Source organism: Erpetoichthys calabaricus, chromosome 4 (assembly GCF_900747795.2).
Source record: "Erpetoichthys calabaricus chromosome 4, fErpCal1.3, whole genome shotgun sequence".
In the NCBI taxonomy this organism is placed as follows: Eukaryota; Metazoa; Chordata; class Cladistia; order Polypteriformes; family Polypteridae; genus Erpetoichthys; species Erpetoichthys calabaricus.
Window position 1 is genome coordinate 217,576,203 of NC_041397.2, and position 26,236 is coordinate 217,602,438.

General features: G+C 37.6%; 1 protein-coding gene across 1 annotated transcript in view; it reads right to left on the minus strand.

Moving 5' to 3' along the window:
- tenm4 (teneurin transmembrane protein 4) overlaps positions 1–26,236 on the minus strand; it is a 679,712-nt gene that overhangs the window by 258,615 nt on the left and 394,861 nt on the right. Inside the window, exon 5 of the mRNA XM_051926453.1 lies at positions 5,844–6,062. Within this exon, the coding sequence (XP_051782413.1) occupies positions 5,844–6,062 (219 nt within the window). The remainder of the gene's footprint in view (positions 1–5,843; positions 6,063–26,236) is intronic.

Genomic DNA, 26,236 nt, shown 5'->3' on the forward strand with positions numbered 1-26,236 from the left:
GAAATTATACCTTGTGTGGTTTATTATAACTATTAATTAAAAGAAAACTGGCTGAAAAATTGTTGTGCTCTTTTAGTGCAACATCATTGTCTTCAGTATGTAATGCTTGTCTTAATCCATCCAAGGCCACTCATTGTATGAAAATGTTGTTGAATTTGTGTGTTGTGCCAGATTGCTAAATCTTGCTTTTCCTTGGCTGGGGAAAGAAGAGTTTAAGATAGCATAGCTTATTGTTCTTCAAGATTCCTCTGTATAGATTATGTTATGAGGCCAATGGTTAATAATGTGTTGCTCACCATTTAAGTTGTTCTAGCTTGTTTTGAGGCATGTAGGCTAGGTACTTTCTTTTAATGTTTTAGGTGCTCCTGTAATCCATCATAATTGATGAAAGGTTTGCAGGAAGGATCAAAAAATTACGTTTGCAGTGCAACCACCAGATTTAATGTTAAAAAAAGAGATGCACACTGCGTATGTAGCTATGCTCATATATATAATGCTTAGAACAAGGCATGTAAAAATAATGTAGTTCATCCATTTTCACTTAGTGAAAATCACTTTGTAGGTGTGACTTTGTTAGCTGGCCGTGTTATGCAGCTATGATATTGTAAAGATGACCTTAAAGTTTCAAAAAACTAAATACAGACAGATGCAGTATTTATGCCTGCTGATGAATGTGGCCTGCATACTTAAGAAGTGTCATTTATAAACAATATGAAACAATGCTGCTGACATAGCATTCTCTAAATGCTTGGAAATAAAATCAATTGTTGTATATTTTCAACTCTTGAAGGCAATTTTTACTTTAAAAATATTTTGTGCATCAAGTATATGATTTTTATTTTCAAAAAAAGACAGGAAGACACATTAATCAACTGTTAATTGTTACTATTTGCATCAATGATAATGTTTTAGTCAGAAAAAATAATGCAATGGTATTAAAACTATAAAAGATAAGAACGTGAAGTTTAAGTTAACGTGAAGTGAATTAGAGAATGTCAAAATACTAAAAAAAATTGTCTACTAATATAATGAAACTGTTTGCTTGATCTTCTTTATTAATAGTACAGTAGGTGTTAGTAATACTGGGATGAACTAACACATTATCCAGGAATTAGTTCTTACTTTAAGCCAGATGCTGCCAGTATAACCAAAGAAAATCCTGAAAGGGATTAAGCAAGTTTGAGGACATTATGAGACATTATTTCTTCAACATTAAAACTGTTTTAGTCAAAATTTTCTGGAATTCAATAACACAGTAAATGCATTTCAGGGGTTGAGCTGCTTGGGGAAGAGCTATCTGAAACTAGATGGGATCCACCCATGGGCAGGGCAGTAATCCACTGCAGGGTACACTAAGGGCCAGTTTATACTTCACTTCAGAATGCATATATGAACGCATCATGGCTGACACCCATTCCCAGTGTTATTGTGATGTGTCCTCTGAGCATGTACTTAGAAATTAACGCAATGCATTACTATCAACATGTAACGGCAGGCTTGCAGCTCCAACAGGATCAATCGGTGTGCTTCAATGTTTGAGAAATGGTTCAATGAGATGAAGCAAATCACCAAACTTAAATGCTAACATGCAAATGTTTTCAAGATGCTTTTCTTTATCTATTTCCCGCATAGGCAATACAAGCATTGCATATTCCCCATTGTAATGACATAATACATTTAAAAGTATCACATATTGTCTTGACATTCTTTTTTTGCATCAGAATGCAGAATCTTTCTTCCCTTAACTCACAACACAGTGAAATCGGGCGTTATTGTCTCCCCATGATGATTTCTCGCACTGACACCTGGCAGAATCCTCCTGATTTACTTAAAGTACGCATGCAAGTATAGACTGTACACTAACTGCATAGCAGCAGCATGCGCAAGGTCACGTGTTGCATCGCGTTAAGTATATCCCCGGTCTACCTCACTAAGGCCACTTTAGAAATGCCAATAACCTAATCCACAAGACATCTGAGATGTGCAAGAAAAACTGTGTAGACAAGGAGAAAACACCCAGACTCCACATAGACAGTAAATGGGCATGGGACCAGAACCCATTATCTGTGAGGGAATACCGGTAATCACTGTGCCACTGTACCATCTTATTTAAATGTTCAAAATGCTAAAGGTGAACAAAAGTTCTTGCATTTTTGTCTATTTATTATGGGCAAAATAAAGTGAAAAAATACACCACCCATGCCTTGCTAAGCACATCTTTAGTAAAGTGAGTGATTTAATAGGTGTAGATAAAAGTAGTATAACCTGATCCATGGAATACATCTGACTCATCATTGTAAATATAAAATAATCTTAAAAAAAATGCTGTAAATGGAAAACTATGTATGCTATTGATAACTTCATATAAAATGACCACACTGTGCAATAAATATTCTTCCACTATTTTAAACAAACTGTACAAATTTGCAATTCTTTAACACGTATTATTTTTAGTTTAACAGCAGTTAGTCTATCAGCGCGTCAGTCATAAAACTTTATTTTTATAACATCATTAACAACAATAAAAAATTAAGATGTAATTATTTACAAATCGAGGTTTACCATTTTCCATGTTTCTTTTTTTTTCATAGTTGTTTTTATACTATAATACTTTTTCTCAAACTGTATGCTCTTTCTAATCCATTGAAAGCTTCCAATTTTTTTTCCCTTTTTAATTCAGAAAATCACCTACACGATATGCTGTAATAATGCAATGCACAGAACCATTTCTCCAGAAAGCATAACATTGAAGACAGTTCACATAAATAACCTTATGGAAATTTTTTTTTTTGCTTTAATACTTTTATAAATATTTTTAAACTCTCATTGAGGTGTATAGCATCACTGGTGCAAGTCATACCTTCTGTAACAAATTTTGAGTATACATATAGAATATGTCAATTTTACATTGTTTCAGTCAATACAATCAACAATTTCATTTAACTGTTGGTACACAAAGGGACACAATAGAGCAAGATTTGCATATGAAGTGACCAGGACAGATGTAATTACTGTCACCTCTTGAAAAATAATAGCAGGCAATTTCCTAATTTCCTCCATAATGTAGACTAACATAGAGAATGATGCATAGTGTCATATTGTGATTAAGGAATAACAAGGAATATGTTGAAGTTTTGTCAAACTATAGGCCTATTACTTGGGCTACACCAAACTACAATAAACAGCTTGAAAGGCTGTAGTTGTAGTAAAAACAAAAAGTATAAATAGGGAAACAATTTACTTTAATTTCCACCAATGGAGGGGCAAATTGCATAAAAATGAAAATGCATGGTGTTACAGGAATGGAAGCTAAAAGAAATTTTAAAGACAGTCATACAAACACAGTATATTACATTAAAATACCTACATTTTATTGTTTTACTGCATAACATTATTAAACCACACCCAATTTGTGTTATTTGTAGCTTTGCAGCTGCAAATCAATGGATGTAAGAATAATGTAAAGAATCTGCCTTTAAAATAGAAACAGAACCATTAAGGCCTATAGTAAAAGTATCACTTTGTGACCAATAGGGAGCACCACTGAGCACCAAGCCCTAAACACACCAACATAAATACAGGTCCTGGGTTCAAATAAAGATTTTATTTTCCATAAATACCTTTCATAGGCTTCTTTCAAATGTTGCACAATGCACAAAATCCAAACAATAATCTTCTTCCCCCTCTTTGTTGCTCCTCTCCTTCCACCTTACTCTGACTCCCTGAGTGAGGAGGACGAGTCGCTTCCTTTATACTGAACCTGGGAGTACTTCCAGTGCTGCCACACAGCATCCAGAAAGCACTTCCTCCGTCTGGGGGCCCCCACAAAACCCAGCAGGGTTTCTCATTGGAACTCCAATTTCCATGTTGTCCTGCAGAAGTGTGTATGGGAGACCCATCAGACAGCTGCTGCCACCTGTCAGATTGGGGCAGCAAAAGACTCTGGGTGGCAGTCTACTTCCATCCATCCGTTAAACTGGCCTCCCAGCTGGGTAAGTAATCTTGGACCATCCCTGTTGGGACCTCAGTCCATGCTTGGTGTCTATGACACACTCATAAAAATGCAATTGATGAATATGTAATTATCTTGTCTTTCTCTCTTTTGAAAGTTACAAGGCATAGCTTGCTGATATACAGAAACAAAAAAATGTAACTTTATCTGTCAGCATTTCAGAATACAATTATGTTAAAAAAATCTTTCATAATACTAAACGTTAACAAGATGGTAAAATGTTTTTTGATTAGTATAAGAACAATTAAAAAGTGGCATTTCCATATAAAAAATAAACATGAGCATGAAGATGCGTGTGTGTGTGAGTACTTGCAGCCTAGACAGGATGAGATAATGACTGCAAATACTGTAGTTGTATCATTGTCTCTGACAAAATGACAACACAGTAAGGCATCTGGAGTCTTGCTCAGTGGATACCCCATCAATAATATGATAACATTATCAACATGCAGACACAATCACTAAACAATCTTACTTCTCTTAACTACTAATTGATAATTGGCTATGCCTATGCATCATATTTTCATATAATTACAATACATTAATTAATGTAAATATTTATTGTAATTTGGCTCCAAAATGTATTTTAAGATAATGTTAGGTAATTCATCTTTGATTATAAAAAATACTGCTAAACTTTTTTGTGTTCTAATACTACTCCCTCAATTGCAAACATTTTTCTAAGAAAACAACAAATGCACATTAGTTTAACAATATACTAAAATGTGGCAAAAGCACAGTTGAAATTTGGTATACTTCTACATATATCAGCTTACCACAGAAAGAACATTTCAAAAAGATTCTAACTTTAAAAGGAGGTGTTTAGAAAATGTACAGTATTGTCATATAAAACAGAAATAAAATCAAAACATATTAGGTCACCTACCAAACTTTCTTTGATGATTGATGATTGTGTAAATGATCTAGTGCAATCTCTGCTAGTATAAAAAACACATCACCTAAATATTCATTTGATCTGTTAAAAACATCCTCCTTGCATCCATTATCAAACCATTAACCCAGTCATGGGGATTATTATAAGGCATGGAAGATTTTATTATTGTTCTTAAACAACTTAGCATTTGCATTTTCTGTAATTTCAAACAATGCTTTAAACATAGCAGTGTTTATTTATATTTGAATAGGACCACATGTACCTTGTACGTATTTACTTATCAGCACAAATGTAAAATGGACTATTTCATTTACAAAAGTCAATATTCAGATAGGAAAAAAAAAAACATTAAATATGTTTTTTCTCTCTGTCCATTCACAAATTTATTTACTCAATTCTTGATATTTTTGACTATTTATTTAAATATTATTACTAATTAACATGCTATATGCTTTTGTAGGTGACAAAATGTAAGCTAAAAGAATAATCTGAAACATTCAGTAATAATGTTTGTATTGTTTGCTATCAGTTTTAAGTTACAGCAAGGTTTCCTGATTGGCTGATCAACCAAGGCATAACAAGTAGAAGCGATGAACAAATGAAAAGCATCACATTATTAACACAACAATTGATTTACAAACAAAAAATATGACCCTCCCATGTCATAGCAGACATATGATGTGCCACTCATTTAAAGACAGCTCACTAATCCTTACCAGCAAATACAAGGAAGGCATTAATATAAAGTGCCTAAGAGATGCAAAAGCAACCTTTTACATTATATCTACAAAAGAAAAAAAACAACTTTTACCCATCTGTGTGTTGTTTGAATGAACAGCCATCAGGCTTTTTCACAGCCAAGCACATTGCACCTCTCCACTTCAGATGATCAGATGTATTCTCCAGAAGAAGGAAAAGTTTCAAGACTTAACTCACCATCAGCAGCTGGAGCTGTAGCATAGAAGTTCCCAGAGCTCGTTTTTACTAAGAATGAATTGGGGGCAAACTCCTCCTCGGAGTCAATGTCCGGGGTTGGCTGAGGCACACCGTTACCTAGTAACCTTCGCTGGCTTTCATTGGCTTCAAGGGAAGGGGGAGGGGAAGGGGACTGCTCAATTGGGGTGGATGAAGCAGATGAACAATGCAGGGGAGGACCTGTGAACCACAAACAGAAACAACACAGGGGACAAAAAATAAAACACACATTTCAGGGAGCACCACAAAGGATATCAACACAAAGCATGCAAGACTAGGGGTTGAGGGTGTTATGTTGAACAGAGGACACACATGCACTCAGCTACATTCATAATACATTACATAATTCATTATCTCTGGCTTATGCAGTTTTAGTAATTGAATAAACTGAAACTACACAGAATAATGTTTTATTACTGACAGTATACTGTATATAAGACCAAACTTATAAAAATAATATATCAAAATATTAAATATTAAGGAACAATGGTTTCTCTTTTGTTATGTGTGCTTTTTAATCTCAAACATTTCTTTGACATATTTACAAAATAAACAGATACAAATTAAACCTGTACTGTCTGCATTTTGTTGCTTAAATTATCACAAGAACATGAAATATTAACATGCTGTTTATATTATTGATGAATATAAACAATAAAACTATTTCTTTATATATATATATATATATATATTCATCCATTTTCTAAACTCACTTTACCTGGACATGGGGAAAGTATTATAGTATGGGTAGAGTTACAGTATGAAGATATAGTATAGTAGGATTGCCTTAATGTTCTTCTTTTTACAGCATGTTTATCATCTAATTAATTCAAAACCTCCACCTTTTGTGAAGGTTCCCCCAAATTATCTTTCATGTAAGTTATTAACATATGACTACAAAGTATACTAGAAAGAGTCCTTTATTACTGATTATAGCCAGCGTATTTTATAAGAGATGTAAAATTTGTAGAAATTCTTCATTATTTGCTCCTTATAGCACAGAGCTGTATAAAGAAGTGACTGCTTTTGTTAAGAGGGAAGTGAAGGTAAAACTATGCAGTACAGATCTTTTAACAAGACACCGATGAGGATATTTTCATTTGCAAATTTAAAATTAAATAAAAACAAAATAAATTATGTAAATTAATGCTGCGAATCGATTAAAAAATTAAACACGTTATTGTATATAATTAATCGTGATTTATCACATCTAACATTAAAACATTTAATCATAATATAAGTACTTAAATCATGAAGTAAATGTACACTGAATCACAAAAATATTGTAGAATCAATACAAAGGAATTTTTTTAATTAACAGCATAGTTTAAACTTAAACAATGCCCTTAAACCTGAACTTTTAACAAAATATTACTTGAGTAAGTACAACCTGAATTTGAAGGCCTTCCTAAAAGGTACGTTGAAAAGAAGGCAGTAAGAACATGAGACCAATTAATTAATTCTCATATTAGCATAACATACGTGTCAAAGTAAAAATTAAACAATTGAAGCAACTGTTGACTTTGAAAGCACTGCTAAAGACTGATTTAATTAAACGTATAAGCATTTCCTAAATGGGAATACATTGAAACTTGTTTTAAAACTCTGCAAATACCATCCTCAATTGTTCATCAGTATCAATGGCTTCATAATTACACTCTATACAAGTGTTTTTCAAATGGTGAGCTGTGGAAATAATATTGAACTGCCCCTGGGTCCTGACCTGAGAGAAACAGATGGTTGAGACCTGTTTGAGAAGGATGGGACTACCTGAAGAAGATGGCATAATATTAGCTCCACAATTGCTGTTTTGTAGACACAACAGTTAAGAGTGCATTGTAGCAGCCAGGAAACTATCAGTGGTCCAGCCGCCAGGGTGCATGTTTGCCGGCAACTCTCACTGAGCTAAGGGAACAGTGGGCATATGACTGCTCACTAAGTGCTGTGTCTAAGACCATCAATCTCCAAAGTGATTTTTTTGATGGTGTCTCCAGAAGTCAAGATCCTTAAGACAGTTTTAATGTTTTTGTACTTGGTAAAATTGTGGTGTGCCTTGGTATTTTTTGGGTTACAAAAAGTGTGCCACCACAGAAAAAAGGTTGGAAAACACTGCTGTACACCTTGCTTCTGGCAAGCAAAAAGTTCTCTGTAGCAGCTATCTTGCCTAAAAACTGACATCCTGCATTAGTTTGGTGGTTATGTTATGTTCTTTCCATAAATGAGCGAACATACTGCAAACTGGAACTGGCCATTCCAAAGTCTGGGCGCTATACAGCTAAAAGCCCTGTCACACATAGAGTGCAGGTTAGTGTGGGGCACAACAAGATTGCCAGAATCAGAGGACCTTAGTGGGTGAACAGGAGCATAGTGATGGAAAAGGTCACTGATGTAGTCTGGTGGGAGGCCATTTAAAGTTTTGAATTTACAATCTCGTAGGACATAAGAAGTTAGTGAAGGCAATGTAGGAGCGCTATGTGTTTGCTGTTGCTGGTTCATGTAAGGACTCTTGCGCCAGAGTTTTGAATCAACTGGAGTGGTTATATAAGATTAGAAGGGGCACCTGCCAGTAGTGTGTTACAATAATTGATGTGAGAAAAGCATGGACAACTTTCTCTTCATTAAAAAGGAAAGGAATAAGTGTACAAGGGATATTTTATGGAGGTGAAAGTAAGAAAGTTTCTTAATGTGGTTTATGTAGGCGGAGTAAGTAAGGGAAGAGTCAAAAATGGCACCAAGATTCCTTGCATTAGAAGAAGGTCTAATGAGATCAACAGTGACTGACTGGCTAGTGCTACTACCGCCCTGCTTCAACAATCAAGTTTCCTACCCTGACTAGAAACTGTCAGAGACATGCTTTTCCCCATATCCACATGGGCTTCTCCAGGCAATAATAATAATAATAATAATAATGCCCACAACTATAAATTGGATTAATAGGATTTAAGAATAAACAGGTGTGCGGACAACAGCAATAACATACATTGCAATAAGAAAGTAAGAGTCCATCATTGCCTAGGATTACATGTTGTAATTGAGAAGTGGTTTAACAAAGCACCTGCTTCCTTCTTAGAAATGAGCCTCAGCCCTCGTGGACTGAATACACAATCTGCCTGTCAAGAAGAAGAGAAGCAGACAATCCATACGTCAAACAGCTAACTTCTCTTTTTTGTGTAATCAACATGACATCAATGCATCATTATAAGCTAAAATATTATTATTAGTAGTATTACTACTGTTGCAGTTTACTTACAGTACTATAATTGCAAGATACTTGCTGACAAAAAAGCAATTTTTACGTGATACCCAAGTTATATTAATATATATTTGCACAACAGGTATAACAGGTTATCTTTTGCTAATAATTGATGTCATACATATAGCTGAGGAGGGCAAGTTAAACTGACAATGATAATAATTAGCAGGTTAAATTTGCAAATATCATTACAGTACGTATTTAGCAAAAAAAGCTAAATTATTTAAAAAAATATATTTTTCTTTGCTGGGTTTCATATTTTAATTACTAAAATGCAATCACTTAGCCATCATATTTTATATTTTTAATTACTTTTCAGAATTACATAAATTCATTATAAAAATTTATTTTATAACACATTAATGTTATTGTTTCTTGGTGTAAATACTTTATCTAATTCTATTAGTTTAGTATTAGCTATTTGAAGATTTAAGTTATGTTTGCAAATTAACCATTTACATCAGATTTTTTTGAAATTGTAATTTTTTTCATATATTTTTCTTTGACCTATTTAAAATATACAGGTATATGTCTATGTTTAGATTAATGTTAGCAAACTAAATATGTTATTATTCAACCACAGTAGCAGAGCATTTGGGAACACAATATTTACATAATTATCACATTTTTCACATTGTATTCTGTCATTTTAGAAACGTAGAGTTTACTGTTATTAAACATAATTGTATGTTAGAATTACAGCAAAGTGAAAACAATTACCTTTGTAATGCTCTTTATGGAAGCTGATTTTTAGATTAAATTAATTTATTTTAATATTTAAATATTATGATTCAAATTTATTTTGATTTAAGGTATGGACATATGGAGCTTTCCTGTTCAGAAAGCTACAGTACACTGTGTTTTAAAACACCCATGTAGATATGGCTTATATTTTCACTGACATTGCAAAACTTATAACAGTCTGTGTTTTCTCAAACTGCAAGCTGATGCTTTGGAGCTTCAGTCTTCATACAGTCACTCTTATTATTAATGGATTTTATATATTTTTCAATTGTCCCTTTAGTAGCACTGGTGAAAAGAACCAAGCAATAAATTATCAATGACAATGCAATGCAACATGATATAGTGATGAGTGATCACAGAGCCTTGTCCCACTTCATACAAAAGAGCTTTCTTTACCTTTTCAGTTTACTTTTGCTTAATACCAATCTGTACCCTTTAACACAACTAGAATAAATGTTCTTAGCAGAGTTCCAACACACTGAGGTCTAAATTCCATGCTCCATCATCCGGAACACATTCCTTGTTCTGAATTAGATCAATATAGATTTCCAATTTTCGAATTTCCCCAAGGCACAGCATGTCTAACACCTAGGCAGCAAAAAGAAGCTTTCAGTTATCTACTGTGTCTTCCTTTAATCATGTAAGACCATGACCACATTAAGGTACTTATTTTTTAAAAAACAATAGGGCCATCTCCTTTTTTCTTTGCTGTCTCACTCCACAGGTGGTCTTTATCACATGGATAAAGTTCAAGAAATGTCCCCAGTGAAGCAGACACATAGTATTAAAAAGCGGGCGGCAACTTTTTCAAGGGTGGTGTTAAATGCATGTTTTATTGAATTGTAGGAGGTATGCCTTTAATTAATTCTGTTTAATGAACACAGCTAACTTTATATTTAAAATGGGGTTTCCAATTCCTATTCTGTGAGCTTCTAAAGAAAATCAAAGCAAATTGCCAACTTAAAACATGCTGAGTTTCCCTAGAACTGCCAGTTTCAATTCATTTCACTTTCATTTATTGCATTTAAATGGTAAAAAAAATCTGTGTTCTCCATTATAGATACCTAGGACTAAGAAGCTTAGCACACAATCTTTATTGCAGCATTTACACAAACTTCTTTTGAAATATTAGACCATTCAAATCAAATTATTTTGATTTATTTCCACCACTCGTTTGTGTAATTAAACAGCTTATAGAATAAGCTTTATACATGTTATCATAAGAGTTTGCCAGCACAAGCCAGCTGAGCCTTTTTATTTTCTGTATTGTAGATTTTTTTCATTGAATTCACTTTGATAAAAGGAAAGGATAAGTGTCGGTATGTCTGTCTGTGTGACCATCCGGTTGCTATGTCTCTGTCATTCCAACAGATGGCACATCATAAACATTAACACTGCTTTTCCAAATCTCATACCAAATTGCATATAACAGAGACAAAATGCACCGAAAACGATAACACTGAGGTCTACATTGATTACTTAGATTACCACCTGTCTAGACAGGTAGCACAGCAAGGTACTAATAATTGCTTGTATAATTTAAGAGGAGGTGAACATTTTCAGAAATATATACTACAAATATTATTATTTTCTCAGACTAGTAGTTATTGATTTTACAAGTGATCTTCAGTGATGTAAATTAAAACAAACAACGTATTGTTTATGGAGCTGCTGATAATTAACCTACTCATTTAAGGGGTCTATGTATTCTCCAATTGAACTAATAGGAATGAATAATACACTTTTTGACATTTGATGAAAACAGGATAGGTAAACATAAAGTCAGACAGATGAAGAATTAAAACAAATACTGCTGGGAAAGGGAGGATGAACATTTTTGGGAAAGCTCTTTTATCATTTGTGAATATGTTTGAGTTAATGGATTATTACAAAATGTATGTCCTCTAAGGCAGAGGTTTACTAGTGTGCTCCTATGGATAAACACAAATGAAGAAATAATCAAAGTACCATTGTAATGAGAATGTAAGTATCTTTTTAATGATTAATACATTTCTTTTCAAAAGGGTCATGAACAGGATATATCATACTCTTAATACCTGATTTGTTAGAAATATTTAATTGAAAATAAGATTAGATGAGGACATTTATTTGGAATAATAGATTAGGGTTTACCATACTATTAGCGTGAAGACTTCAACTTGACACTGTGAATCTATGAAAACACTACCTAACATGTTGTCTCTCTTAAAAAAGTGGGGTAAGACATATTGATTGGAACTGGCAGGTACAAAGAGATTGGGTAACCATAACTACCCATTTCTCTAAGGGATTAATGCTAAAACATGTAGCAAAGTACAATTGAGCATATGCATAGACACAAGTCAGAGTCTTTAAGGTTTTTTTTTTTTAATAAGGCTTCCTTATAAAAATACCGTTGCAGCAACAGAACTTTAAACTAAGATTCCACATTGAGTATACAGTCAGTTATCAGGCAAGTAATGTGATCTACTGGCTATGGAACTGGTCTTGACATCACAAAATATTAGGCTATAATATTATCACTACCCTATACAGATCAACTAACTTTCCAATAACCCAAAATCAAGAATTTCTTTCTCCATAAAACAATCTGACATAGATAAAGACATTAAGAAACTATGCATGGTAAAATTCAAGCAAGAAGTAGGTTTGAAGTAAGCTGTTTTAAGGTCTTATCAGGGCTCTTGTACGCAGTGTATATTCTGAGTGAACATATTATTGCTTTTTATATTTTAACACCATAGTCACTAAATCAAGCCTTTTTGAACTATCCCTCCTCTTCAAATTCACAACTTACGATAACTTTTGACACATCTGTTAATGCTGTTACAAGAGATTTTCTCCATGAAACAATATTCTAGCTCTGGGAATCAAATGTTGACATTACAGTGTAATGTATTTTGATTATCCATCATTTATCTACTGTCAAGGAATACTGCTCAAACTTCAGTTATGTTAAACTACTTTAATGTTATAAAAATGTTTATGAAACAGAAGAACGTCCAGTCCTTTTTGGTGATCCATCAAGTAAAGCCGACTATGTCGTTACTCTGAGCTTCAAATATACGTAGACACTTAGAATTATAAAATCTTGACTCATTTTTGACATAACATTTGCTTGTAACGACAAATATCTATGGTAATGCCTTGTTAATGTTGGTGTTAAGGTCTCATTCAACTTCCTTGTTGTAGAGATGTAAAGAAAAGATGTGCCAGCAACTGCTTATGGTTTACTGGTCAAAAACACAGTTGATTTGTTTTATTGTGTTATGTATTATGAGGGAAGAAACAGTGTGTAAAAATATTGGCAACTTTTATTATTGATGATCAAGCTCAGCCAGATATATAGTAAAATATTAGAAGCATATAAACAAAGTTAGGTATTACTTGCTAACAATATTACATAAATTACACAGTGTCTAGTAGTTTTAGTATTCATATGAGAATACCCAAAGTTGCTTTAAAGTAGCTAATTTGTTATCAAGTGCCTTTTTTCCAATTTATTATCCTACTTAAGTGCTGTTTCACTTTTCATCTCTTAGAAGCATTTCTGCACAAAACCTAAAGTAATCAGTACTCAAACAAACATAACCAATTATTGTCACATGAAATATTCTCAGCAGATCAAGTGCAAAAGTGAAATCAAAGGAACAATCATTTAAACCTTTATTAAATTCAATTTACAAATGTTTTATTTTTTTCCAAGCCACCATTCTCTGCACCTTTTTAGTTACATATCCTATTCATCAGTGGCACATTATTACAAAATGCCACGAAATCCATCTCCCATTTTTATGTTACTATTGTTGATTACTTGCCCTAATGCAGTGCTCCTCAATCAGTTAAAGTCCAATGAAAATGAGAAGTTGTAGAAGAAGTGATTGACGCCTGTATTTCTGCGCTGTAGATGAGCTAAATAGTAATAAAATGTCCAAGAGCTGTAAAATGGAAGGAAACTTTGTTTGCCAGACTAATAAAGATTTTGAATTACATAGAGGGTCAATAGGTGGCACTGCAAATCCTGAAATTGAGGAAGATATCCCTGATTTTGTTTCAATATAATGTTATCATACTTTTATATACATCAATTTTAAAAGTATGGCAAGGGGTTAAACAAAACCACTAGTGTTCATTTGCATTGGCTTTCATCTTGCTTGTTATAGCCATATGTTGTTAGCTTTAAGCAGCTTTAAGTATTTTAATTATTTCATACACCACCTTTCTGCTCTAAATGCTATAAATGGTGGAAGATATGAAATCTTTACTAACAGCCATTATCAAAATGTAAAAAAATGCTTATATTTTTTACTATGTACATTTTCAATAATTTACTTTCATCTATAAATAAATATTGAGCATGTTCAGTATTAATTGGGGAATACAAACATTATCCATCCATCCATTATCCAACCCGCTGAATCCGAACACAGGGGTCTGCTGGAGCCAATCCCAGCCAACACAGGGCACAAGGCAGGGAACCAATCCTGGGTAGGGTGCCAACCCAACGCAGGACACACACAAACACACCCACACACCAAGTACACACTAGGGCCAATTTAGAATCGCCAATCCACCTAACCTGCATGTCTTTGGACTGTGGGAGGAAACCGGAGCGCCTGGAGGAAACCCACGCAGACACGGGGAGAACATGCAAACTCCACGCAGGGAGGACCCGGGAGGCGAACCCAGGTCCCCAGGTCTCCCAACTGTGAGGCAGCAGCGCTACCCACTGCGCCACCGTGCCGCCCACAAACATTATCAAGAAGGGAAATAAAAAAACAACATTTTTTATTAACCTTTCTTAAATATAACAATGTGACATTAATTGCAGCTATTACTTAGTAAATGCCTCCATACGAAACATTATAAATATTTTTCCAAAAACATAGATCTTTTTCTTTCAAGTTATTTCTAATTTTCAGTGTGGATGTCTTTGCTATGCTTTTCTGTTGTTTAATAATTTACATGAGAGCCTTTTAAAACACTATAGGACCCTGCTCAGTGTCAACCTGTGGACTAATGCAGAATTTATTTGTACTTAACAGAAATATAATCATCCATCCACCCAGTCAACCATTTTCCCTCTGGCTTTCCAAATCATGGATGCAAGAAACAAGTGCTTATCCCACTAGCTTTGGGAATAACTAATCAAATCCACCTCCAATCAAAAAATGTAATTTCACCAAATATAAAAATGCCATATTTCCATTTTTATACACCAAAAAACATTCTGTTCACACTGTTACCTAACAAAAAAAGGTTGCCTAATAAGTCTGTAGCTAAACCAGGAAGATACAATCTGTGAGGATAATGAAATGAATGAGATTTTTAGAAAATGTAACAGTGTGAACTAAAAATCAGTCAGTGGATTAAAATACTTTATTAGAAAAGAGAAAAAATGCATTCATATATCACCAGTCACAGACCAGCCAAAATACTGTTTACTGTAAGTAGCTCTACATAGCATGTGATAATAATAGTAATAGTATAAGAGAGGTACTGTATAATGCAATAAAAGGTTGATGCATTTTTACAATAAAAGAGCTTATACCTGATTTTATTTCTGGAATGGAGTCTAAGATTAGTGAAAAATGTATGTTTTCCTCCATTTTCTTCTAGATAATCTTCCTAAGCCCAAAAATGTACTGTTAGAATAACTTCTCTCTCTATACTAGCCCAATTAGTCTTTACATAGCTGTTTTTGTGTATGTTTGTCAGCAGCATGCATAGTGACAAACCCTGTGTACATCACAAGTGGAAGTAATTATTTATTTTGATTTGTTAATATTTTTGCATGCACTGTCAAATTATTTTGCTATACAATCTGGTGCTCAGACTTGAAGTGACATCATTTCAAAAGCAATATGATTGAGTTAGCCTTACACTAAGCAAAAAGATATTTTGTTTAATTTTTTTAGCCCTTGGTTTTCTGGTTGGAACTCTGACCTTTTGTATTTTGCATAGTGCTACTGATTTTGATACAGAGCATCAGCATATATCTCAGGTTTGTTTGACTTTGAGTTAACCATGTTCTTTCTGTATATGTCTGAGCAAATCTGAATCTTTCTAGAATTTCAATATGAATTACCATTCTAAAGTCAAGACATGAAACTGAAACATGTAATGGGCTTGTTTCCCATCTAGAACTTGATGCCAATTTATTTGTTGCCACCAGTATATTATCTTTTTTGAATCTGGAGCTGCATAAGTGAGTATGAAATCACTGGAGAGACTGCAATAAAATTACTATGCATAAGGCTATAATCAGTAAATACTTATTGTTGGACTCATTGAATATGTTACTTGTGTATATTTTACTTTATTAAAAAGATTAAGAGAATTATAGAATATAGAAGAAGTGGTGAGGAAAACAAAAAAGAAGTTATACATTTATAATCAGGTAACACTGGCATACCATGTGCAGTTCTAGTTTTCATATTATAATAAACTCATAGCAAAACAAAAACAAAATTCCAAAAAAGCAGCTCAAATTATTCCAAGACTAAAGTGTATTATTTATGAAAGCTAAAATATATAGAATTTTTTATTGTAGGAAAGCATATCAAATCAATACCAACTATTATTTTAAAATAAGTTTGTCATGACTGGCAAAGCTTGTAAAACAACAGATGATAGGTGAATCAAAGACAACAGAATTATGCTGGGCATTGAATAATTTGCTTGGCAACATAACTGAATCTTAAAACCTCAAAGTTAAGAGGAAATCAGGAGCTACAGTATGTTGTTTTGATGGCCTATTTGCATTAAAACAATTTTATGAATTTTTTCAAATTTAAATTTTTGCAAAAGGCCTGTGGTAAACTGAGGTCAGTGGTTGGTTGGCAAATTTTAAATAAATAATCTCCGCACTCGTGTCTTTGTGTCTGTTTAGGGTTGTGGTAGCATGGCGAGAGTGGTTTCTGTGCGCAATGTGGGAGTGGATGGCCCCGAACTTAGTGCACCAGTATAGGATCACCTGTGACTCTAATTCATGCCGGGAGCTGCTGATTGCCGTACCTGTGCCAGCATCCTCGCTTTAAAAAGGAAAGTGCAAGTGTAGGATGGGGGAGAAGAAAAAAAAACAGATCAGTGGCAAACCAGACTGGCCAGTGACCGAGAGAAGAAGGAGGTTGAAAGGGAAATTGAAGACAGAGAGGCAAAGATGGAGGGAGAAATAGAGAGCGCCCAAACTTATGGAGTGAGCCTCAGGGCTATGATAACCGGAGGAAGTAATGGGGGCGCTCCTACTGAGCACTTTCTTGAGAGTAGGAGCAGCCTGAGTGACGGTGTCTCTCTGCAATGGCTGAAGGTGAGTGGCAGGAGAGATGTGTGGTGCTCGTCAGGTTGCCCCACAGAGGCTGAAGAAAGGGTGGCAAGTAACAGAGCCTAATTAAGAAAGCTGACGACACCTGTCAGCAAGTGTCTCCTTGTTCAGGAGGCTCCCAAAATGGCAGAGGGAGCATGGAGCTGAACCACACCGTCACAGTGCCCCTTTAAACTGGATGGAGGAAGATGAACAAGGTTTGCTTTGTACATCCTTCTCAAGTTTAGAAGGATTATTGTATTTGTATGATACATTTCTCTAGTACCCTAAAGATGTGTAAACATTAATCTGTAATAAAAGCAATAACCAACTATGGCTTTTCAATAGATACTGTATGTTAGACTCCCATTTCTAATAAGTATCCAGTTAACAATTTTTTTAATCACTTTTGAAATACTGTTCTTGTTACTCTATTGGTCATCCTGAAAGTTTATCATAACTATAATGTATTGCAGTTCATTAGCTAAACATTGGTTTGTATACAACTGACTCTAAAAAAGGCCTGAACATTCACAAAATCATAAATAAAATATTTGACTCCAAGGTATTTTACAGGGATATATGCTAAGGATGCTCCGATCAGGATTTTTAAATTGGATACTGAACACCAATTTCATGTTACTTGATTGGCCAATTCAGATACTGATTACCATTTTTTTCCTTTACCCATTCCAAATACTTTTTTTACACTTAGCTCTTGCATAACCAGACCCATAGAACCATTATGTCCTATATTAATGTATATTTTGTAAAATTACATTACAATTAAACACTGCTTAAATGTAAATATACCTGTGCTTTAATCATGTTTAATCATTAATTGCATTACAGCTTTTTTAAATAAAATACTGTATTTATACTGGTATGTTTTACTTTCTTCAGTGTATCAGCTAGAAATTCATAATTATTGAAGTGTAATTATAAAAATGGATTATAATTTTATAAATGCAGTACTTGTTTCTTACCAAAACATATCCTGTGTAACACACAACATATAATAAATACAGTATAAATCTTTAATAAAAATTGCAAATGTATCAAATGTTAAATTATTTATCAAGAGGATACTAGACCAACATGCTTAACAGGTTTATAAGTAAAAGACATTTTTCTGTTACAGTTAACAAGACTATTGTTAACTAAGCAGCAATTTCAAATTCTTCTTATACTTTCTTTTTCCAACTGAAAATGTAAATTGCTCTACTTAACACAAGCTCACTGTCCAAACTCAAATGGTGTCTTAAATTTAATTTAAAGGACGAAATGAAAAGGTCTGAATTCATTAAAGTAGCTTTTCTTGCCATTTGTGTAATTGCACAGTATGACTTCTCCATTCCTTTTTCTCAGTTTATTACTGCAAAAGATGTGTGCTTGCTCAATTGCCATGATACCTCGCATAAAGAAGCACTGCAACTAAATTACCACAAAGCCTAGAAAAGCAGGCAATGAAAAGACTCTTTTTTGTGATGGGCCAAATCACCAACCAAGTCTTTTTTAGCAACTGAGGCATCTCTAATGTATACCCTTACAATAGACTAAATATAAAGTTGTTACACACATAAAATGGCTACATCTACCACAGTTTATATCAATTTATAAAAATTAATGGAATTGACAAAGAAACATTCCTTGTTTTTTTTTCGTATTTAACATCACAGTTTAGCTCTTGTCAAGTTGCTCTTATTCTTATGTTTGCTCATTTTCCCTGCTTCCAAAGCATCATCTTCAACAACTGATAGTTCACTTGCAACCTACAATATACCACCCTTTGGCAGATGTCACTGTAACGAGATAATCAATGATATTCACTTAACTTGTCAGTGGTTTTAGTATTGTGCATGATCCATAATACTTTGTGAACCAAAGCCCCAGTTTTCCTGAAACAAATGCACAGACACAGTTACACGTTTAAATACACTGTTTTATTGTACAAAAAGTACCTTTTACAGACTCTTCCTCCAAAAGCACAATCACAGACCCAATTACAACCACAATTATCTTCTTCCACTCTCCTAAAGGCAAGCCTTGTCCACCACCTTCCAACTCCAACTTTTATGCTGAACCCAGAAGTACTTTCACTGGTACAACATTGTAAGGTGGAAGCACTTCTGAGCAAGGCAGAAGCTCCCCTCCAGCAGCACCTGAAGACCCCAACAGGGCTGCCTCACCTCACTCTAAGTCTGGAGGTGGTGGACAAAGATTGTCTTGGAGGAGTGGAGGAAGGAAAGACAGAAAGAATTGTGCATGGAATGAAAACCTGTAAAAGTATTTATTTGAATAAAAGGTCTTTTGAAACTTGTACTAGAGTCTGTGTGGTTGTGTCTGGGATTTGGAGCTCTGAGATGCCCCCTACAGGTAATATATTATTTTTTTGGTACCCTGACAGCCTGGTCATCTTTCTGGTTTGTTTGCTACAAGTGACTAAGACCTATTTGATGTTCTTTTATTGTAAAATCCATCCATCCATTTTCCAACCCCCTGAATCCAAACACAGGGTCATGGGGGTCTGCTGGAGCCAATCCCAGCCAACACAGGGCGCAAGGCAGGAACCAATCCCGGGCAGGGCGCCAACCCACTACAGGACACACATACACACACACACACACCCAGCACACACACTAGGGACAATTTAGAATCACCAATCGACCTAATCTGCATGTCTTTGGACTGTGGGAGGAAACCAGAGCACCCGGAGGAAACCCACGCAGACATGGGGAGAACATGCAAACTCCATGCAGGGAGGACCCGGGAAGTGAACCCGGATCTCCTTACTGCGAGGCAGCAGCGCTACCACTGCGCCACCGTGTGCCCTTATTGTAAAATGATAGAAATTTTGTTAATTTTTTTTCCATACTTCTGGGGATTGTGCAGGCAGCAGCCTCTGTATTCTCTCGATTTTATTTTGGTTTTTCCATTTAATTTACTAGTTACTAGTTTTGATTCATTTTAGAAGTAGATGTGATGAGGCATCTGGCTTGTCACTGAAAGCAGACACTACAAATTGTATAAATGGCTGCTGTCATCACAAATCCAAGTGCCTGCTCATTTTAACTGCCTTTTGTACAAACTTCAAACTTGCGAGAAGTAACAAGGACAGCAAAGAATATTTGAAAGCTACATTACATATACAACACCCAAAAATGCAAAAGACACAGAGGAGTGAAAGTGGGATATATTTAATATTCTCATAATCAGCTAATAGCAATAAGATTCCAAGTAACTATGCAGCTGCATTTCACTGTATTGGAGGAATTGTTCATCCAAGGACAGAAAGAGTGAAGAGTCGAAGTAAGAATAAAAGCAAGGTGGCAAGGACTCAAAATTGGCCTGACATCCACTATAATGAGGGCTGTTCGATTATTTTAAAATAAGATGGATGAACTGTCAGCCCTCATAGCAAATCACAGGGCAGTCAGGTACTATGACATTTTCTGTTAAACTGAGAGCTGGCTTAAACCTGATATTCCTGACTCTGTTTTTAATGCTGGATGAATTTCATCTGAGATGATCAGACAGAGATCCCGTATTGTGTGGAAAAAGGCAGGAGAGGGACTGGTCATCTATGTGAATGAGGAATGGTGTAAAATGGAACATATTACAACTAAAACCAAATGTTCTAAATATTGGCTGTAGGAATTTAACCACATTATCTGTGTTGGGAGATACCTTTCATCATCCTAATTAATGTTTATAACCCCCCTCTGGAAAAGAGTACTCAGCAATAGAAATGATTTACTCTGTTACCAACACACTAATGATAAATCATTTTGACCCTGAAGTTATATAATATGTAGTGACTTCAACAATGTGGCCTTGGAAGGAATAATGACAAACTTTCGTCATTATGTGTAATGTTCCACTTGAGAACACAAAAAGCTGGTCTTGCTTTATTTAAATGTTAATGATGCCATTAAATACAAACCTTTCCCATCACTGGGAAGATCTAATCAGAATCTGATTCATCTTACACCCACTTACAAGCCTGTTGCAAGGTATCAACATGTTGTAACCAGGATAGTTGGGAAGTAAATGCTGGTGACCAAAATGGCTCTGAATGGCTGTTTCCAAAGGGCAGACTGTAGTCATATGGTGATGATAAAGAAGGACTCAGTTGCTGTATCATAGACTACTGTAACTTCTGTGTTGACACTATAGTATCCTCAAAACAGCTCACAGAACAAGTCCTGAAAGTACATACAGAAAGTACTGAAGAAAAAGCTAACTGAATTGTGAATAGGATTAAATGTATTGTTTTTACGTCTATTTAAGAAAGTATCAGCAATGTACACATTATCTGTATGACTGGTGATGATTTGTGAAAAGCTTACTTAGTAATTAGTATTTTCTGATTGATAAGTACACTGGCCAAAATAATATGATTCCTATGTCCTATATTGTAAATTTTAAGCTGGTTGGGACAGTCCCAACAGAAGACTGTAGCAAAATATGCTTTTGCTTTTCTCCTTGCAAGGATAACCGACGATATGTCTCCTAACTCAGCATCAGTGAAGTTTTTCTAAGGTTCTGAAAACCACAACAAGGGACAGAAGCTTACATAGTTAAAATAACAAATTCACTCAGAATTGCATTAAAGATGTTAGAAACGATCTGGGTGGTGGTCTCAAACAGTTCAGCTGGAAGGGTGCTGGAAGGGAAGGGGATGGGAAGGTTAAACAGGCAACGCTAACAAGTTGAACCACTGTTTTAACAGATTTTCCATTTCACCTTCTTTCAATTTGGCCAGTACCCCCAACCACACCATGTCTGCTGAATCAACAACTCCCTGTACTCTTAGCACTTCAACTGGTATGGGCAATGATGACTCCACCTCTAACCATCATTATGAGATGTCCATAACTGATGAATAAGTGAGGAGTCAAGTAAGTAGGTTAAACTGAAGAAAAGCCCAGGGACCGGATGGAGTCAATCCTTGAGTTCTCAGGGCCTGTGTTGACCACCTTTGTGGTATCTTTTGTTACCTGTTCAACCTGTCTCTAAGGCTCCAGAAAGTAAAACTACTGTAATAAATGTATTCAAGTTCCAGTACCAAAGAATGCAGGTGTCTCTTCACCTTATGACTACAGACCGGTGGCCTTTATCTCTTATTGGTAAAGACTAGAATGGAAGGCTTACTCCCATCTACAGTAAGCATATAATAATAATTATAATAATAATAATCTATATATATAATTCACTAAGCCGCCGACAAGTAGACACCCATGGAAAGCACACAAGATAGCCACGCCCACCAACTCTAAGACCACTGGATACGACGACAACTCGCAGAGCCACCCCCACCAACTCGGACGCAGCAACTCACAGAGCGGGGCGTCATTCGTGTTCGTCTCTGCTACACTCCACATGCACCTCTGAAGAAGTATGTGTGCGGCGTGTAGAACAGTTTGCGAGGGGTATCCCATGGTCTTACAGTTGGTGGGTGGGTCTCTGTTAGTTGCTCTTGCGAGGTTCAGTCTCTCCCTGTGCATTTCCTGTGCGACACACACACACAGGCAGCGCGAGAGAGAGCCGCGCACACACACAGGCAGCGCCAAAGAGAGACAGAGGCACACACACAGGCAGCGCCAGAGAGAGACAGACGCGCACACAGACACAGAGGCAGCGAGAGAGAGAGCCGCACACACATACACACAGGCAGCGCCAGAGAGAGACAGAGGTACACACACAGGTTGCGCGAGAGAGAGAGACAGACGCACATACACAGGCAGCGCCAGAGAGAGAGAGCCGCGCACACACACAGGCAGCGCCAGAGAGAGAGCCGCGCACACACACAGGCAGCGCCAGAGAGAGACAGAGTCACACACACAGGCAGTGAGAGAGAGAGAGACACACACACACAGGCAGGGCCAGAGAGAGAGATCCGCGCACCCATACAGGCAGCGCGAGAGACAGAGAGAGAGCTGGACTCATAAGGTAGGAAGGCAGTTAAAGAATGCACTGGGCTTGATGTTGTTTTCACTTCTGTTTACAGCGATCGGTTCGTAGTGTGCATTTTTGAAATGTTACTTTTCTTGGTGGTTTATTAAATTACGGATTTTTTCAAATGTTCATTTTTTGTTGCTATAGCGCAAACTATTGCAGTGTTAGTTTTCTCTGTTGTTCAAGGTTTTCTCAGTGTTATTCAATGTTTTTACATCCATCCATCCATCCATTTTCCAACCCGCTGAATCCGAACACAGGGTCACGGGGGTCTGCTGGAGCCAATCCCAGCCAACAAAGGGCACAAGGCAGGAACCAATCCTGGGCAGGGTGCCAACCCACCGCAGGACACACACAAACACACCAAGCACACCAAGCACACACTAGGGACAATTTAGAATCACCAATCCACCTAACCTGCATGTCTTTGGACTGTGGGAGGAAACCGGAGTACCCAGAGGAAACCCACGCAGACACGGGGAGAACATGCAAACTCCACGCAGGGAGGACCCGGGAAGCGAACCCAGGTCCCCAGGTCTCCCAACTGCGAGGCAGCAGCGCTACCCACTGCGCCACTGTGCCGCCCATGTTTTTACATTTAGTTTACTATTACGCAGTGAATTCTATGGTTTAATTAACTACATTTGTGCTTAAAAACTTACAAAAATATATATTTACATACAGTTCGTATGGTCTGGAACGGATTAATTGTATTTCCATACAATCCTATGGGAGAAATTGCTTCGGTTCACGACCAAATCGGTTTACGACCAGAGTTTTGGAACGAATTATGGTCGTGAACCGAGGTTCCACTGCATTCTTTTCGGTTATGACACACGACCGCGTCCACCATCGCAAACTGTTTTACATGCCATGGTCTTAGAGTTGGTGGGCGGGTCTCCGTGAGTTGCTCTTGCGAGCAGGCACATGGCCAGGCGGTGTGTATGCTTCGAGAACAAGGGTGGACGCGGCAGGACCATCTAAGAAGAGGCATGTTTGTTGCGGATGTGAATTGCTGTATGCAGCGTGTAAAACAGTTTGCGAGGGGTATCTCATGGTCTTAGCAGTGTCTATGCTTCGATGTGAATCGATGTATGCAGCGTGTAAAACGCTGTATTGTATGTTGCCCTCTCCAGAGTAACATCTTTTCATTCACCTACAGTCGTATCCTCAAAACCAACCCCATTTGGACAACTGTGTCTTTCAGGAAGTGTTCACCCATCAATACATAATTATGTGGTGTATGCTACGCCGCGGGTTGGCTAGTACTTATTATTATTATTATTATCACCATGTTCAAGCATAGGGGTGTTCATATGTGCACTTGGCACCAGGACACCCTAGGCCTCAGTTCGATGATCGACTTTGTGGTCGTGTCGTCGGACTTGCGGCCACATGTCTTGGACACTCGGGTGAAGAGAGGGGCGGAGCTGTCAACTGATCACCACCTGGTGGTGAGTTGGCTTCGATGGTGGGGGAGGATGCCGGTCAGGCGTGGTAGGCCCAAACGTGTTGTGAGGGTCTGCTGGGAACGTCTGGCAGAGCCCCCTGTCAGAAGTAGCTTCAACTCCCACCTCCGGCAGAACTTCGACCACATCCCGAGGGAGGTGGGGGACATTGAGTCCGAATGGGCCATGTTCCGTGCCTCTATTGTTGAGGCAGCTGACCGGAGCTGTGGCCGTAAGGTGGTCGGTGCCTGTCGTGGCAGGCAATCCCCGAACCCGCTGGTGGACACCGGCGGTGAAGGATGCCGTCAAGCTGAAGAAGGAGTCCTACAGGACCCTTTTGTCCTGTGGGACCCCGGAGGCAGCTGATAGGTACCGGCAGGCCAAGCGGAATGCGGCTTTGGTGGTTGCTGAGGCAAAAACTCGGGCGTGGGAGGAGTTTGGGGAGGCCATGGAGAATGACTTTCGGACGGCTTCGAGGAGATTCTGGTCCACCATCCGGCGTCTCAGGAAGGGGAAGCAGTGCAGTGTCAACACTGTATATGGTGGGGATGGTGCGCTGCTGACCTCGACTCGGGATGTTGTGGGTCGGTGGGGGGAATACTTCGAAGACCTCCTCAATCCCATTAACATGCCTTCCAATGAGGAAGCAGAGCCTGGGGACTCAGAGGTGGGCTCCCCCATCTCTGGGACTGAGGTCACCGAGGTGGTCAAAAAACTCCTTGGTGGTAGGACCCCAGGGGTGGATGAGATACGCCCGGAGTTCCTCAAGGCTCTGGATGTTGTAGGACTGTCTTGGCTGACACGCCTCTGCAACATCGCATGGATATCAGGGACAGTGCCTCTGGATTGGCAGACCGGGGTGGTGGTCCCCCTCTTTAAGAAGGGGGATCGGAGGGTGTGTTCCAACTACAGAGGGATCACACTCCTCAGCCTCCCTGGAAAAGTCTATTCAGGGGTCCTGGAGAGGAGGGTCCGTCGGATAGTCGAGCCTCGGATTCAGGAGGAACAGTGTGGTTTTCGTCCTGATCGCGGAACAGTGGACCAGCTCTATACCCTTAGCAGGGTCCTGGAGGGTGCATGGGAGTTTGCCCAACCAGTCTACATGTGTTTTGTGGACTTAGAAAAGGCATTCGACCGTGTCCCTCGGGGAATCCTGTGGGGGGTACTCCGAGAGTATGGGGTACCGGCCCCCCTGATAAGGGCTGTTCAGTCCCTGTACGATCGGGTGCCAGAGCTTGGTCCGCATTGCCGGCAGTAAGTCGAACCCGTTTCCAGTGAGAGTTGGACTCCGCCAGGGCTGCCCTTTGTCACCGATTCTGTTCATATCTTTTATGGACAGAATTTCTAGGCGCAGTCAGGGTGTTGAGGGGGTCCAGTTTGGTGGGCTCAGGATTGGGTCACTGCTTTTTGCAGATGATGTTGTCCTGTTTGCTTCATTAGGCCGTGATCTTCAGCTCTCTCTGGATCGGTTCGCAGCCGAGTGTGAAGCGGCTGGGATGAGAATCAGCACCTCCAAATCCGAGACCATGGTCCTCAGCCGGAAAAGGGTGGAGTGCCCTCTCAGGGTTGGTAGCGAGATCCTGCCCCAAGTGGAGGAGTTCAAGTATCTCGGGGTCTTGTTCACGAGTGAGGGAAGAATGGAGCGTGA